The sequence below is a fragment of the Salvelinus sp. IW2-2015 genome, linkage group LG4q.2, assembly GCF_002910315.2.
Source record: "Salvelinus sp. IW2-2015 linkage group LG4q.2, ASM291031v2, whole genome shotgun sequence".
NCBI classification, from domain to species: Eukaryota; Metazoa; Chordata; class Actinopteri; order Salmoniformes; family Salmonidae; genus Salvelinus; species Salvelinus sp. IW2-2015.
Window position 1 is genome coordinate 11,074,498 of NC_036843.1, and position 14,927 is coordinate 11,089,424.

General features: G+C 42.6%; 3 protein-coding genes across 4 annotated transcripts; 1 reads left to right on the forward strand and 2 right to left on the reverse strand.

The window, feature by feature from the left end:
- Nucleotides 1-769: 769 nt before the first annotated feature.
- On the forward strand, nt 770-5,519 carry LOC111963304 (uncharacterized). Its single transcript, XM_023986643.2, has 7 exons — nt 770-1,338; nt 1,457-1,743; nt 1,841-1,932; nt 2,170-2,232; nt 2,375-2,458; nt 4,307-4,424; nt 4,647-5,519. Exons 2-7 carry the CDS (start codon nt 1,518-1,520, stop codon nt 5,135-5,137), a joined length of 1,074 nt encoding a protein of 357 aa, XP_023842411.1. The 5' UTR covers nt 770-1,338; nt 1,457-1,517; the 3' UTR covers nt 5,138-5,519.
- Nucleotides 5,520-5,672: 153 nt separating this feature from the next.
- Nucleotides 5,673-9,780, reverse strand: naa30 (N-alpha-acetyltransferase 30, NatC catalytic subunit). Of its 2 annotated transcripts, none has more exons than XM_023986644.2 (4): nt 9,179-9,780; nt 8,638-8,758; nt 8,124-8,179; nt 5,673-6,899 (listed from the first exon to the last, which is right to left on the reverse strand). In XM_023986644.2, the coding sequence occupies exons 1-4, from the start codon at nt 9,530-9,532 to the stop codon at nt 6,762-6,764; spliced, it is 669 nt and encodes a 222-aa protein (XP_023842412.1). In that variant the 5' UTR covers nt 9,533-9,780; the 3' UTR covers nt 5,673-6,761. The 2 variants fall into 2 exon arrangements, with proteins under 2 accessions (XP_023842412.1, XP_023842413.1); XM_023986645.1 differs by having other exon boundaries at nt 9,216-9,301.
- Nucleotides 9,781-12,107: 2,327 nt separating this feature from the next.
- Nucleotides 12,108-14,839, reverse strand: ap5m1 (adaptor related protein complex 5 subunit mu 1). Its single transcript, XM_023986647.2, has 8 exons — nt 14,681-14,839; nt 13,873-14,533; nt 13,528-13,755; nt 13,285-13,424; nt 13,008-13,093; nt 12,771-12,883; nt 12,594-12,690; nt 12,108-12,474 (listed from the first exon to the last, which is right to left on the reverse strand). The coding sequence occupies exons 1-8, from the start codon at nt 14,746-14,748 to the stop codon at nt 12,392-12,394; spliced, it is 1,476 nt and encodes a 491-aa protein (XP_023842415.1). The 5' UTR covers nt 14,749-14,839; the 3' UTR covers nt 12,108-12,391.
- Nucleotides 14,840-14,927: the final 88 nt, after the last annotated feature.

Below are 14,927 nucleotides of genomic sequence, written 5' to 3' on the forward strand. Positions count from 1 at the left end.
CATTCGACAAATCAGAGCTTCTGAGGTCTCTCTCCATAAAGCCAGGGCCTTCATATCATCCTATTACATCAACTCTGCATAGGCCACGTACGTGGCATACAGACAGCAGGTTCATGTTTATATGTATTACTAACTGGTCAGTAGATCTGCTCACACATGTCACTACCATGTCTTCTGACCTGATTCGTCTTAGTTCCAAACATATCCAGCAGCATGGAGTGTGATTCATCTCTCTACTCCCCCTGCTCACTTACACAGAGATCTCTGGAAAATTGGTGATGAAGGCTTTTATGGCCCAGCAGCAGCCTAGCACTGATTCATCTGCAGGTAGCACACAGCTCCTCAGCCAGTCCGTGACAGCTACCAGGCAAAACAGCCTTTCAGTGGGATAGAAATAGAATGAAACCAAAATGAAAGATGGAATAACTAAATTCATTTCAGGGCACTTGAATGACTTTATTCCTGGAGACGAAGTGGAGTGTGTTTGTTGGAAGTAATCTGTTCTCCTCTGAGGCTGTGAGACAGAGCTCAGTCCCCAGTCAGTGCTGTGATGACTGGTGTGCTGTCAATGACCTCTAATGAAGCATTTGCTGAACTGACAGATTCAGACACTGACTGTTGTGGATGCTGCCCCATTAAACCAAATGAGCGAGAAAAGAGGAGGTGGACGAATGTAGGGAGGGGTTTAAATCCTCATTACTGATGATTTGCACATCCACACACTGAGACAGAACAAAGTACAGCATCTCCATGTTATGCAGGTAGTTCAAACTCTCTTCATCATTTGAAAAGTAATTCTCAAACTTTTACCTTTATTTCTATGTCCTGCTGTCAATTACTTCCTTGTTGGAAACTGTGAAAGTATAGTGTATGTTGTCGAGGCAGATTCTGTAAATGATCTATTATTATGCCTGAACAGTTTGGAACGTGGAGGTGAAGAGGTATGGGGCTAGAAAAAAAGCACGGTCTTTCAAGCATTAACTTGGAGTTACAAAGTAACCTGTAGGGAGAGTTGTCATAGAAACACAGCTCATTATAATGAGAAGTATAAAGACAGGGATGGGGGCACAGACCTTCCATTTTAACCACAACCAAAACTGTTACTGCACTTGTACAGCTGCAACATACAGAATGGATACCTGAGATGTATGCCACCACAACTAACTAGGGAAGTTATTATGTAACTAATGGTGTCATACCAAAGGGCTATGCTAATTTATCAAGAAAGACAAGTAAACTACAGTACATCAAGAACCGTAGCAGCCGTGGCGTAGCACGGCACACCACATTCAGCCAAACGAATGAGAGAACATGAGCGGAGGACTCAAAACAAGTGAGGTGAGACAAGTTCTTCTGATTTCAACACAAAGTAATTTAGATAATATTATAATAATATATTAATATTCATAATATTAACAAACCCAAATTAGAGTGTGATTGCTTGACTGATCAACAGACTTTCGCTAAAAGCATAGCATAGCAGCCTGACGGCCATAGCAGAGGGCTAGTGGTGGACTATGGGCTCTACAGGATCCAGGTCCAGGCTGAGTCAGGTGGCCCCGTGTCACAGTCAGCCAGAGGGAAACCAGGAACAGCAGGCCAGTCATCCCACCTCACAATGGACCATCCCTGCTGTGCCAACCCCACTGGAGCCACAACATGGGCCCCTAGGACATAGTAAGACTATCCAGCTGCACCCACTGAAACTGGAAAACTCTGCAAGCTTCCCACCACTATCTACAGGTCAGTAGACAGATTATTTTGTCTCCAAATGTGGTTGTCATCATCATGAAGGCTTAACTGTCTTGTGTGTCTATGTGTGTATATGCATGTGTTTAAGAATCATCATATGAAGCGAGCAGCCTCCCACAGAGTCAAAGCAACATTTGTGGACCAAGCATCATTCATTCTCATCCACCACGAAGACTACAGGTCAGAACAGTTTAGCTTTCACTACCATTTTACTACAAACTGTCACAAACATTCTTGTTCAAGTGTTCCTAAATTCCTACTTTATTTTCCTATCTCTGTGAAATAAATTGTATTTCAATTTAGTGTCTCGGACTCCACATTGGGGGAAGAGTGGCTGTGTTATTGCATTGACTGTTGTTGTGATGTACTGTACTGTATGTGTACCCATGCAGACCTCCCATCATTCTCTCTCCTCAGGCGTTGCAACCGTTGGCCCCTCTTAGTGCAGGCCTCAAGGTTACTGCCAATCACATGGCCATGGTAAAAAAAACATACAAAAACATCAGAGCCATTTTGTCTCTGTTTATGCTGTGTTGACATGTATACAAAGCCTTTGTCAATTTTGACGCTGTTTTTAAGACCTTATGCTTGTGTTTGGCTTGTTCTCTTTCTCTTGTCACAGGGCAGAGACTGGAGAGATGGGGGTGTCCTCCACTTTTCTACCCCCAGCCAGGGTGCACACGATGGCACCGGCCGCCGTCCGCAGGTGCAGATAGATAATGTAATGGATTTACAGTGCCTTCAGAAAGTATTCACACCCCTCAACTTTTTCCACATTTTGTTGTGTTACAAAGTGGGTTTAAAACGGATTTACTTGTAATTCATTGTCCACAATCTACACAAAATACTCTGCAATGTCAAAGTGGAAGAAAAATTCAATAAAACATGAATATATCTTGATTAGATAAGTATTCAACCCCCTGAGTAAATACATGTTAGAATCACCGTTGGCAGCGATGATATTTGTGTCTTTCTGGGTAAGTCTCTAAGAGCTTTGCAAACCTGGATTGTACAATATTTTCCCATTATTCTTTTAAAAAATTCTTCAAGCACTGTCAAGTTGGTTTGCTAGACAGCCATTTTCAAGTCTTGCCATAGATTTTCATGCCGATTTAAGTCAAAACTAACTAGGCCACTCAGGGACATTCAATGTAGTCTTGGTAACTAACTCCAGTGTATAATTGGCCTTGTATTTTAGGTTATTATCCTGCTGAAAGGTGGATTTGTCTCCCAGTGTCTGTTGGAAAGCAGACTCAACCAGGTTTTCCTCTAGGACTTTGCCTGTGCTTAGCTCTATTCCTTTTCTTTTTATCCATAAAATCTCCCTAGTCTTTGCCGATGACCAGCATACCCATAACATAATGCAGCCACCACCATGCTTGAAAATATGAAGAGGGGTCTCTGTAGTGACTGGGTGTATTGATACACCATCCAAAGTGTAATTAATAACTTCACCATGCTCAAAGGGATATTAAATGTCTGCTGTTTAATTTAAAATGTTTAAACCCATATACCAGTATGTTCCCTTCTTTGCGAGGCATTGGAAAACCTCCCTGGTCTTTGTCTTTAAATCTGTGCTTGAAATTCACTGCTGGACTGAGGGACATTACAGATAATTGTATTTGTGAGGTACAGAGATAGGGTAGTTATTCACAAATCATGTTCAACACTATTATTGCACACAGAGTTAGTCCATGCAACTTATGTGACTTGTTAAGCAAATTTTTACTCCTGTAGTTATTTAGGCTCCCCATAACAAAGGGGTTGAATACTTACTGACTCAAGACATTTCAGCTTTTCATTTATTTGTTTTACGTAATTCCACTTTGACATTATGGGGTATTGTATGTAAATCAGTGACACATAAGGCGGCGCACAATTGGCCCAGCGTCGCCCAGGTTAGGGGAGGGTTTGGCCGGGGTAGGCCGTCATTGTAAAATTAAGAATTTGTTCTTAACTGACTTGCCTAGTTAAATAAAGGTTTAAAAAAAAAATCGAAATGATCAATTTTAAATTCAGGCTGTAATACAACAAATTGTGGAAAATGTCAAGGGGTATGAATACTTTTTGAATGCACTGTACATGCTTATGTTCCTCAGTCTCCAAAACAATTACATGGGATTTGATTTAGTCAGGAATGTTGTTATGAGAGGTAATTTACCAGAGAGAGCGAGAGCAGCTGGTGAGCTGCGAGCCTGGGCCCCTTCTGTCCCAGTGGGCCTGATTAAAACGCTGGTGGAGTGGAAAGTGGGGTGGTCTACAGCTCTGACTGGCCCTCAATGGGATGCGCTTTCAGGGTACAGGAAACAGGAAAAACCCCACTACCAGGCAAACACACACGTGCACGCACACACTCACAAACCGACATACTGTATATAACAATTTGTACATTTTCATGTTTCATTGCATAGGGCAGGATCTAGGGATCAACATTTTATCTGTAGCATATCATTGATGCATTATGTGTATACCATGACATGTGACTATATTATATTTAAAATGACCATTTGGTGGTGACTCATGCATGGTCTCTCTGGCTGTGTGGGTTGTGTAGGGAGGACTCCTGGAGGCACAGACGGTCCTCAGTCAACAGGCCCAGCGAAGAAGGAGAGCCCACCAGAGACGAGTCCGAGAGCAGCGGGTCCACGAGAGGACAATCTACATAGATAATGGTGAGACTGGAAACATTTTGTTAATCTGGCTGACACCAAACTCAAAGTCTTCCTGACTGCAGTGTCACAGCTCTCCCTCGCTGTGTACTACGTGAGTCGCATCAGCCAGGCTAAAACAAATGTACCACCAACTTGAACATGTTCTAAGTGATGCGTACAATCCATAGGGCTCTAGTACTTAAATAGATTGTGTACTTTGTCTTGCTCCCTTGGCTTCTGTAGTTGAAGCACCTAGCGGCAAAGGGATACAGAGACTGCATCTGCTGAACAGGCCAACCCAAAGGGACATATTTTGGGATGAGATGACAGGAGAGAGTCTTGACCTCAAGGAGATCCTCCAACCAAGCCCCCTTCCCCTGGAGCAGGGAGAGAGACAGCAGTCCCAGCCTGGACCACCACAGTGCCTGTGTAGGGATGAGGAGCTGATCAACAGAGACTTGGCATGGGGAGTCCTCAGGAGTCCTCACCGGAAAACAAATACTCTCACAGACAGAGTGGCAGGGGAGACAGATGGTGGACTGACCATGAGGAAAACCTTACCTTCGATGCTGGACTGGAAGACAGAGAAACAAAGAGATACAATTCCCAAACACTTGAGCTCTTTCGGGGATAGTGAGAGGGCTAGTAAGAGGCCTCTGAGAGGCTGGCAGAGAGAGGGCATTAGAGGTCTATGTAATGGAGAGAGAGGGAATTGGGAACCTGACCTGGAGTAGGAGCTGTTTGAGAGGTTTACTAATCTGGATTAGATCTGATCTCCAATCTCAGTTTGCAAAATGCAAATGGTGTATAGATGGTCACTTCATTTTGAAAAGGAGAAATTGTAGCTCATTTATCTTTTAAACTGTTAGCATTTGTACTGAATGATCACATGGCAAACTAAAATATTGGTTTGTCATAACCAAAGTATTTCAGAGAATGTGTCCAGCACCAGTGTTAAACTATCACCTGAATGTATTCATAGGGTTGTTTATTAAAATAGCAGCTGTGGTTAAAGTCTAGGATTGCTTCATTAGAATAGCAGATGTGGTTAAAGTAAGTCTCATTATGGGAACAAATCTGTTTTCCATAACAAATAAATGTGTTTATGAAAGTGAATCAGTGTGTTATTATTATTCCAGCCTGTTTGAAGTCAGTGTGTGGCGCCCTCTAGGGTTGATAGTGATACTACAGGTGTGGAAAGGTCTAAAATTTGCTTGATGTAACACCAGCGTAATGTTGAGAAGGGTGAGAAAGCACATAAAAAAATAATACATTTGGCTTTTTGATCTTATTTCCATCATGATTAACAATACATGGTAGTTATATAGTGCTTTTCAAGGACCAAAAGTGACTTTAATTTTGTTACTCAATCTTAATCTCTAAAACAATGGAAAATGGACAGACAAAATACTACCACCAAAAAGTACAAAATCCCAGCAATGAATTACCAAATACATTACTTTGTCCATCTTAAATTGAAAGGTGTCTTGCGATACACTTTTGAAAGAAGACCCATAAAAGATATCTGACCATATTTTGTTTCACGTCTTCAAGACCTCTAGACACAATGGTACAGAGACAAAAATGGGTACGTACAAATGGTACAAAATAATTTCCCTCAATGACCGTTTAATTTAGCTTCAAAGAGAATGTATTTTCTTTGGGGCTGAGTTTTTGTTTAATGAGAAGCACACTGAGGACCTCTTGTGCTCCCCAATTCCCTTCAACATTGAAAAGATCTATTGGACTTCAGGGCTCCTTTTACCCTAACAGGAAATTGCTTATTGCAGCAATCCTCTCCACCTTTATGAAAATCCTGATGGAAGCTCTGTGGGATTAGAGAGACAGAGTAGAACTGGCCAGCTACCACACACCTGGGGCCACAGTGAACACACAAGACAAGGGACAGCTGCATTATGTTCTTGAATCAAGTGAGAGGTATTCTCTTTTCTTATGACTTATGAAGCATTTAGGCTGTATCGCCCTTATAAAATGGCTTTATGAAAACATTCAGTTTGCATAGTCTTACTCTTCTTCCCAACTTGTGTTTTTGCCATGTTTTTAGTCCTCTAATTAAAAAAAATAAAAGGACAGAGGCAAGCTGTTGTTTTGTTTGTAATTGATTTAGTTTGGTCGAGGTCAAGGGCTAGGGTGTGGTTGTTTTCAGTTCATTTCCACTGGCCACTAAAATGCCACAAGTACTCCCAATTCAACAAAGAAAACTGTGGTACCGGTCTCCAATTTTCCTTCCTGATCTTTCTGGATTTTATGTGACTTTGATGTTTCCCTCGTAGGGAGGACGTTTGTTCCTGAGACTGGGAGAAAGAGGTCTCAGAGCCAGAGACACTGACTGTATTGCTACCGGAGCCACAGTTTGAGCCGTAGAGCATCCACTCCATTTAAATAGTATTGGAAGAGCCGCTTGTCCCTTACAAAGCCCAGGTTCTCATACAGTTTCTGGGCTGATTGGTTGGTGATCTCAGTCTCCAGCACCACCTGTTAAAGTCAACAAAACCAAGTAATTTGTAAGAGATTGTTACCTCTATCTCCATACTGAATACTATACAAAATGGTATTCAATGGCATTTTCAGTTTCAAATGTGCATTGGTGTAATGAGATTAGAATCAAGCTTAAACTTATCACTATTTATGGTAAAGAGTGTGGCCTGTTATCTTCTAGCTAAGGTGACCAGAGGGGGGGGGGGGGGGGSCAGTTTGGGGGAAAAATGCCATGGAACTATATTTAACTATCAACTTTCGCTATTGTCCTTTAAAAATACTTCAAACACAGAAATGGAATAACTACAGTTCTTAAAAGCCTAGCTAGTATTTATTTTTATCACCCAGGTTTGGTAGCCTATGCTGTTGCATGTACTTTCTGGCCATGGTGTGTTCATATTTTTTTTATTTAACCTTTATTTAACCAGGAAAAGCCCATTGAAACCCAGAGTCTCTTTTTCAAGGGAAACCTGGCCAAGAAGATGGCAACAATCAATATATTACAGAATTAAAACATACAATTCAACAACATGATCCAGCCTAAAAAAAAGCATTTACACTCCTCTATAATTAATTAATTCAGTGGCACTAACATATCTAGATGAAGCATGGATTGTAAACTACGCCATGCCTCTGGTGCACAAGACGAGAAGGTAGTCTTGCCTAATACTGTAAATGTCCTGGGGACTTTAAGTAGCAACCACCGAGCAGACCGGGTATGGTAACTGCTGGTGGTGAAGGAGACCAGACTACAGAGGTAAAGAGGAAGTTTACCCAAAAGGGACTTGTAGATGAACACATACAAATGTACGTAGCTTCCTGCACACATAAAGTGAGGCCCAACCCACCATTTGGTATAAGGTGCAATGGTGGGTGAGTGACTTGGCATTTGTAATAAAGTGCAAGGATGCATGATAAACAGAGTCCAGTCTCTGTATCACTGGTCAAACGTTCTCATAAAAGGTCCACGGCAAAGCCTCGGGAGAAAACGAGTTTGGCAAAGGGATTGATACATGCAAATCTGATTGGATACAGCGTTTGATTATTTAACTATCAGCCCCAATTTAACTTCAATGTTGCTTTTTTCTTTCTAAGGGCTAATCAGGGACATTTTCGGGGACAGGCCACCAAAATCGGGGACTGTTCCTGGAAATTGGGGACGTCTGGCCACTCTTGCCTAATGTCTTCCAGGGTAGATATGATTATGTAAAATAAACATACCTCATCACAGTCCTCATCCATCATAGCATAGATAGCCTTTTTGACTAGATATGTACCTGAAATGACAGGAGTGATGACATGTTAGAGGTAAACATGAAACATTATAACACAGTCATGCAGGGGTGGGTATAATTTGTGGAATGTTCCAACAGGACTCTGTTCCAAAATCTTCGTAAAATACAAGGTTGCCAACAAACATCACATACAAAGTAACATGATCAATACACCTCGCTAACTAGCTGCCGAATAGGCATCAACTCACCATGTAGCTTATTCTTAATGTTTGTCGATAGGCTACCAGAGTGAGGACAGACATTTTTCAGAATAAACATGGTGAGTGAAAAACGTAATAAAATAGCCTACTCCCTACCTGGTACCTTATTCTGCCGCTATACAACTTTGTATGCGTTGTTTGTTGGCAACCTTGTTATTTACAACGTTTTTGGAACAGATACCTTTTGGAATGTTCCACAAATTTTACCCACCCATCGAGATCCTCCTAATTCCCACTTACCAATTCCCTTCCTCCTGTGTCTGGAGTCCACAGCCAACATGGCAATGTAGCCACGGTGAATCTTCTTGTGCATATCCAGTTTGCACACAATGGCACCAACACAATCCTTATCCACCATCGCCTGTGGCACAGAGAGGTAAAACATTTTATTATCTACTGGCTGGCAGGTGTGTAGGCTTTTTCTCCAGCCCGAACACACCATATTCAGCCCTGAGCATAGCCTGGTAGTGGCAAACTACAATACATGATCAGTTCCTAAAATGCATACAACTTTATATCCGATTAAACGCAACTCCACGATTTACGATGGAGTTGAGTTTGCGACTAGTGTGGGCGTACTGGAGATCCGACGTCACATATAAACGTCATTTTTTGTGTTTTTTTTTACTCTCGATTTCAGCGCCCAAAGTAAATAATTGCCAGCAATTACACACGACATTGTTATTTTATGTGATGTTGGAGCTCCAGTCCGCCCACACGCAACTCCACCGTAAATCGTTGAGTTAAGTCAGCTAGCTAACAACTTTATAGCTCTACGTACCAGGAAGCAGAGTTGAGGCCAGTTATGAATGAAATACCTATATGTATAAATCGAATAAGGCTCTGACAAGTCCTTGGTAATAAGCCTTTTGATGTCTGACATTTGCAGTTCAGACTCGTATGGTACGTATTCCACGTCTCCCTCTATGTTTGAACATAACCCAAGCCTTCTCAGTTCTTCCACAATAACTTGAGAGGTGATAGTGGCAGCAAGCGCGGATGCCACCAAATCTTCTTCAGCGCACAGCGTCCCGAGGTCTTCCCTGTCTCCCTCCATCACCACCACTTCTTTGCTGCATGTTAGCACCCCGTCGAAACTGCTGGAATCTATTTCAGCCATTCCCATGGTTGGCATGTTGTTGATTTCGTTATTGTTCGCATGCAGACAGTGCGTTTAGCCAGCTAACGTTAGCTAGAGCGAAAAAAAGTCGCTTGCACGGTTAAAGTTGTCACCAGTTGCGAATCTGTTTTTAAAGTATATAATTTATTTTCTGTAGCTAACCCAACTCATGTACTGTAGCTAGCTAATAACTTCTAAAGTTTGTTGCTAGGCTAGCTTCTGCCTGTCAAAATTATTGCTGCCGTAAAGCATTTACTGTGCGAAAAACAACTTTACGACACCCAGTCGCATACAATCTTAGGAACAGTGTTGTTGTAATGTCAAGAACAAGAAGTCAAAAACATTTATGAAATAATTTAATTAAGAATAAGACATCTATAAATCCAATTTAAGTTGTTTTTATAGTGCGACACACCGACAGAACTCAGTAACATGTTCTCTAGCCCTACCACTGGATGTCGTAGTATGCGTGACAGTGTGAGGGAAAGGACATATGTCGATCAGTCTTGGTCCCTGGGCCAATGATTATTCATATATACATATATATTATACCATTATATATTGGTCATTGATCACAAATTTAGTTTTTTTGTGAGCAAATCAATGTGGTGCTCCTTTTCTTGTGTTCTGTTTAGTATTATGTGGGTTCCACAGGTGAGCACAAAGATGATCAAAAGACAAAAACCATGGGTGTTCATAAACCTAGTAGGCTTACTATTTGATAAACAAGTCAATGTATCCAATCAATTGCTTCAAAACATCTCCCGAAATTCAGCATCTCAATTTAGTTGTATGATATGTGGGTTCAAGGCATTGTAGCAGAGGCTTGTTAAACGTGCCCATTCATTTAGCAAGCCTTATTTAACCAACAATGACACGTCTGCCAGTACAAACCCAGTGACTGCACTGACTCCATGAGCCAGGCTGACAACAGGCTGGAATGCTCAAGAGCTTTGGAGCAGTCTGCCCCTTCAAAAAGACACACTGGGTCTTAAAGCCAAATCAATGTGGAGGGTGGGTGTCTGCCACAGCATACTGCTACATAAAAAGGTGAAGGATGCCGTGTGAGTAATTGGTTCCAATTGACAGAGGATTGGTCATGGTCAGTCTTCTGGGTGGAAATCCACATGAGAATGTGGCGATTGCACCAGCAAGGAGGGCAAGAGAGGCCAGTACTGGACAATAGAACACTCAGAAGAATCTGGCTGCAGTGGAACACACTCAAAGTGGATCACAATCTCCATCTGTTTTAACACTTCAACTACCAGATGTTCACATACTTAGCAGTGTATATATGACCAATATACTGTATTCCTTCCTTACTAGACAGGCTGTTGTATGTCTTGGGAAACACAGCTTGGTTATCTTAAGGACACTTAGAAATAACATCCAGATGTTTGTGTAGGGAAATAGTCTAGGATAGGGCTCTTAAAATGTGTTTTGCAGACACTTGTTTTGCAGACACACATGTATACCTATGCATTTTCTTTTAATTGACAGGACTTTCTTATCATGGTCATGTGTGAATGAGCTGTACTCTAACCAAATTGCAATTATTTGAATCCGACCCTTATGCTGAACCAATTTTTGTCATGCAATATTTAAGGTGGCCACCACACCCTGTTTCTCTTTACTAGTGTTTCTCCCCTTAGCCAGTCATCTGGCCAGCTGGGGGTGGTGGAGGCCTCAACTTTTTAGAGGGTTGTTCAGTGCTCCATCTCAGGCTGGAGAGGCTGGGTATTTGAAGAGACCACTGGCTGACAGGCAGTGCAGTCAGAGGGGGGGACAAGGGAGACCTGCCAGTTCTCCTGATAGGCTCTTTGTGGCACAGACGCTACCCAGATCAGCCTACCCTTTCACATCCCAAGCCCCATCTCCCACAGGACCTCAGCTCCAGCCGACGACAAGGCCCCAGCTGCTAATTATCTGGCTGATGGAGAGGCACTGAAGTGGGACTGTCAGAGCTAGGGGTGGCCCCTCTCTCTAAAGAGATGTGGCCAGTGGAGTGGGATGTCCAAACATTTCCAAAATATAGGAACTGGCAGCATCAATAAATAAAAATGTACACAAATGCAGACATTATTGTATTAACATCAATATTTAATTGCAATAATTCAATATTTTCTCTTTCCAGTACTAATACTCTTTAGTAAGATTCAGTTGAATAACCATTATCTGTATTTAAAGCTAGAATCCTTAGTAGCTACATTCATTTTTGGACATACATTAAGGATATATACATTTATACCCATTGATTCTTGAAGAATATAACTTATAAATGACTCATGAGCTTAACTCTACAGTCATACCCCATTAGAACCAAAAATATAAGATTGTTTTACTCCAATGTTTGTGAACAATGTAAAACAAAAAGCACTGTATAGCCTCAAAACATAGTTAAAACTATAATTTTTATATCATGGATAGTCAGTCCTTGCAACCATAGCTATGTCTATGATTTTGGGAGTGGTTACATTTCTCCAGGCCCATCCCTCAGCTTTTTACCAAAACAGAGGTGGGGTGGACACTTTGTTATTGTTTCAATTAAGGATTCTAGCTTTAAGGCATATTCTTTCACTGAAAATGGATTGGTCTGTTCAGTACGAATGAGAAATTGCATTTTGCGTCTTAGATGAGACCAAGGCTGTCAGAACAACAGATACAAGCCATTCAGTTACAGCACTTTGACCATTGTGTTCATAATGTTGGATGCTGTTTGTTACACAGATTCAAACCTTATCACCAGAATCCAAAGCAGTGTCTGTTGTCCAGCAATGATCTTATGCTCTGGAGATCCATCATGTGTTTGACCCATCCCAGATATGGACGAAGTAGTCATTTCCTCGATGCTGGTCTATACTGTACAGTTCCATCCTACAGCATCATGTGTCCAGAGGACACTGGTGCAGTTCCAGTTGAGTTCCAGATAAAGTATTCTGAGGATAACAACTCCCGGGCTGCAGAGAGAAGAGAGAGCGTACATTCAGACTTCACACTTTACAAATACATGTTTTTCATAAATATATTTTCATTGAAAATAATTAAACCAGCATTAGAACCCAAATCTCTCACTCACATGTGACTATACGAGGTTTTGCAGAGGAATAGACCTGCACTGAATGCTGGTCCACACAGCATCCAGACAGAGTCACGTCTGGCACTCGGAAGTACAACTGAAAAACATGAAGGAAAAGTTTTTCTGGTATGTTAAGTTTTAGATGTATCTCCAATGTCTAGAAAGAATCTGACTTACTTTGATGTAGGCTGTAAGGTCAGTGCAGAGAGGATCTGTAGGTCCTGGGAGCTCCCCTGAAAAACTCACACTGCCCTCTAGTGACACCTCGCGGGACTTGGGGAACTTCTGGCCTAAAGAGTGGCAAGGCAGAATATGCACGTTGTTTTTCCATAAACAAAGGGTATTTGAAACTTAAATATGTGGTAAGTTGGGTCATTGCAGTGTAAATGTTGTCCCCAGACCAATGAGACATACCGAGGACCCAGACCAGCAGGTTCTTCTCCTTGGACACCTCCAGCTGTCCTGAGCTCACTTTCACATCCACACTACCCATCTGGTACCTGCAACGACACAGGGGTCAGAGGTTAAACATAACCTCAAGTCGAGATGTGTTTCTTTACAAGATTCCAGAAACACTGCATTTCAAGCAACACTAGAAGGGATGATTATGTGTAATAAGCTACTATATTGACATCAGGAAGTGCATCATCAATGTGAGATGTTATGTTTTGTTTATATGTGCATAGGTTACCTGTTAAAGAACGGCAGATGTGCCTCACAGTATTCAAAGCTGTTCCTCACACTCTCGTGAAGTTTGAGACTCACAGTAATACGCAACTGGCTATCATCATCCTTTAGCTGATAGGTGCCTAGGATGGGAGGCACGGGGACCTGAAAAAATACATAATTCAATCTGACAAGAGATGAAGACAGCAATGTATGAAGGAGTGAATGCATGTATTTAGCTATTTTTACAAGCTCTGGACTTGTATACCTGAGATGTGTAGCTGCAGAGCCTGAAAGGCTCAAGAGGAGGGGAGAAGGGGAACTTGTAGGGGCCAGAGAAGGCAGAGCTGTCACAGTCCTCAACACTCATGGCAGTCAGAACACTGGCATCCAGTGAAGACACACAAGGGTGGACCAGGACATCCATCAGTGGTGAGCCATTGGGTGGCAGGGTGAGAGTGACCGTCACATTGGGAAGGACCCCTTCCACTTCACACTGATGACACAAAGGGAAAAAGCACAAATGGGTTAGAGAGAATGAGTAGACAGCAGAAGGTAACAAGAAACTTCAGTATTACATTACCATAAACATAGACATTATCACTGTTCTCACCTTGCAAGTCACTGTGCCATAGACATCCCAGAGGTCCTGCCTGTTTCGGTTTCCATACTGCATGGAGCGCACCATCTCCGTTAGAGCTACATTCACCACAGCCCGACCACGGTGCACCCCTGTTTTCCAGGCTGGCTGTTTCTGGGTCCCTGCAGGAGTGGGCATTGCTGATGCCGATGAGGCCCCTGGCTGAGGGATGTCCAGTGGGGTCCCGAGGGGGCAGATCTGCAGGAGGATAGAGGGCATCATGGCCAGGCGAGAGGTCAGCCCCTCTCTGTCAGGCTTACTCCCAGACCCACAGAGGAAAGCCTGCAGGCCCGCCAACAGTGTGAGGCCCTGGGAGACAGAGAACAAGCTGGCCAGAGGAGGCCGGGGATCAGCGGGGGCATCCACCATGGCCAGACAGGCCAGGATCAGAGGCCCCTGGGAGAAGACCAACACTGGCCAAAGGACCCCTCCACTGGGGCCTTCTACATGGAGCTCCAAGGCTGGTGAGCGCTGCTGGTGGAGACAGTCATCTCGTAGAGCCATGTAGGGTTTGTCAGAGTCAGATAGGCCCAGCTCAGTGAGTAGGAGCTGGAGCACAGTGCCATCCTCTGGGACAGACACATACAATGAGCCGGCCATACACTTAGCACGCTGCTCCACTGTTGGGTATCGCCTGTGTGAGAAGCCAACACTTTTACCTACTATGTACATAGCCAAAACAGCAATACGGGACAGGTGTGAAATAACATATATATATATATATAACATGATGACATTACATTTTACACACACAGACAATGGAAGGAAAAACATTACAAACCTGGAAAAGCGCACTGCTACAGATTCTCCCCTCTCGTAAAATATAATCCACAATGCCCTCACACTCATTTTGGCCTGAAAAAAATGCCTGTGATTGACAGTTTATGCATACATATGAAAACCACGTTTCTTCAGTGATAGATCTATAAGAGAAATCTTAATGTAGTCCAACAAAGGGGGACATAACATTTTGCCTCATTTTATACTTGCACGACTGAGTTTATCGATATTCTGTTCTGTTTTCGTTG

Bases quoted from the DNA above. Each gene is read 5' to 3' on its own strand.
- LOC111963304 (XM_023986643.2), top strand. From the start codon at position 1,518: ATGGGCTCTACAGGATCCAGGTCCAGGCTGAGTCAGGTGGCCCCGTGT. The intron at 1,744-1,840 runs GTCAGTAGACAG...CATGTGTTTAAG, and splicing joins CTTCCCACCACTATCTACAG to AATCATCATATGAAGCGAGC. The intron at 2,233-2,374 runs GTAAAAAAAACA...CTCTTGTCACAG, and splicing joins CTGCCAATCACATGGCCATG to GGCAGAGACTGGAGAGATGG.
- ap5m1 (XM_023986647.2), bottom strand. From the start codon at position 14,748: ATGAGTGTGAGGGCATTGTGGATTATATTTTACGAGAGGGGAGAATCT. The intron at 13,425-13,527 runs GTATACAAGTCC...GTATTTTTTCAG, and splicing joins TCTGCAGCTACACATCTCAG to GTCCCCGTGCCTCCCATCCT. The intron at 12,884-13,007 runs GTATGTCTCATT...GCCACTCTTTAG, and splicing joins CCTGCTGGTCTGGGTCCTCG to GCCAGAAGTTCCCCAAGTCC.
- naa30 (XM_023986644.2), bottom strand. From the start codon at position 9,532: ATGCCAACCATGGGAATGGCTGAAATAGATTCCAGCAGTTTCGACGGG. The intron at 8,759-9,178 runs GTACGTAGAGCT...TCTGTGCCACAG, and splicing joins GGCCTCAACTCTGCTTCCTG to GCGATGGTGGATAAGGATTG. The intron at 8,180-8,637 runs GTAAGTGGGAAT...CTGTCATTTCAG, and splicing joins ACACAGGAGGAAGGGAATTG to GTACATATCTAGTCAAAAAG.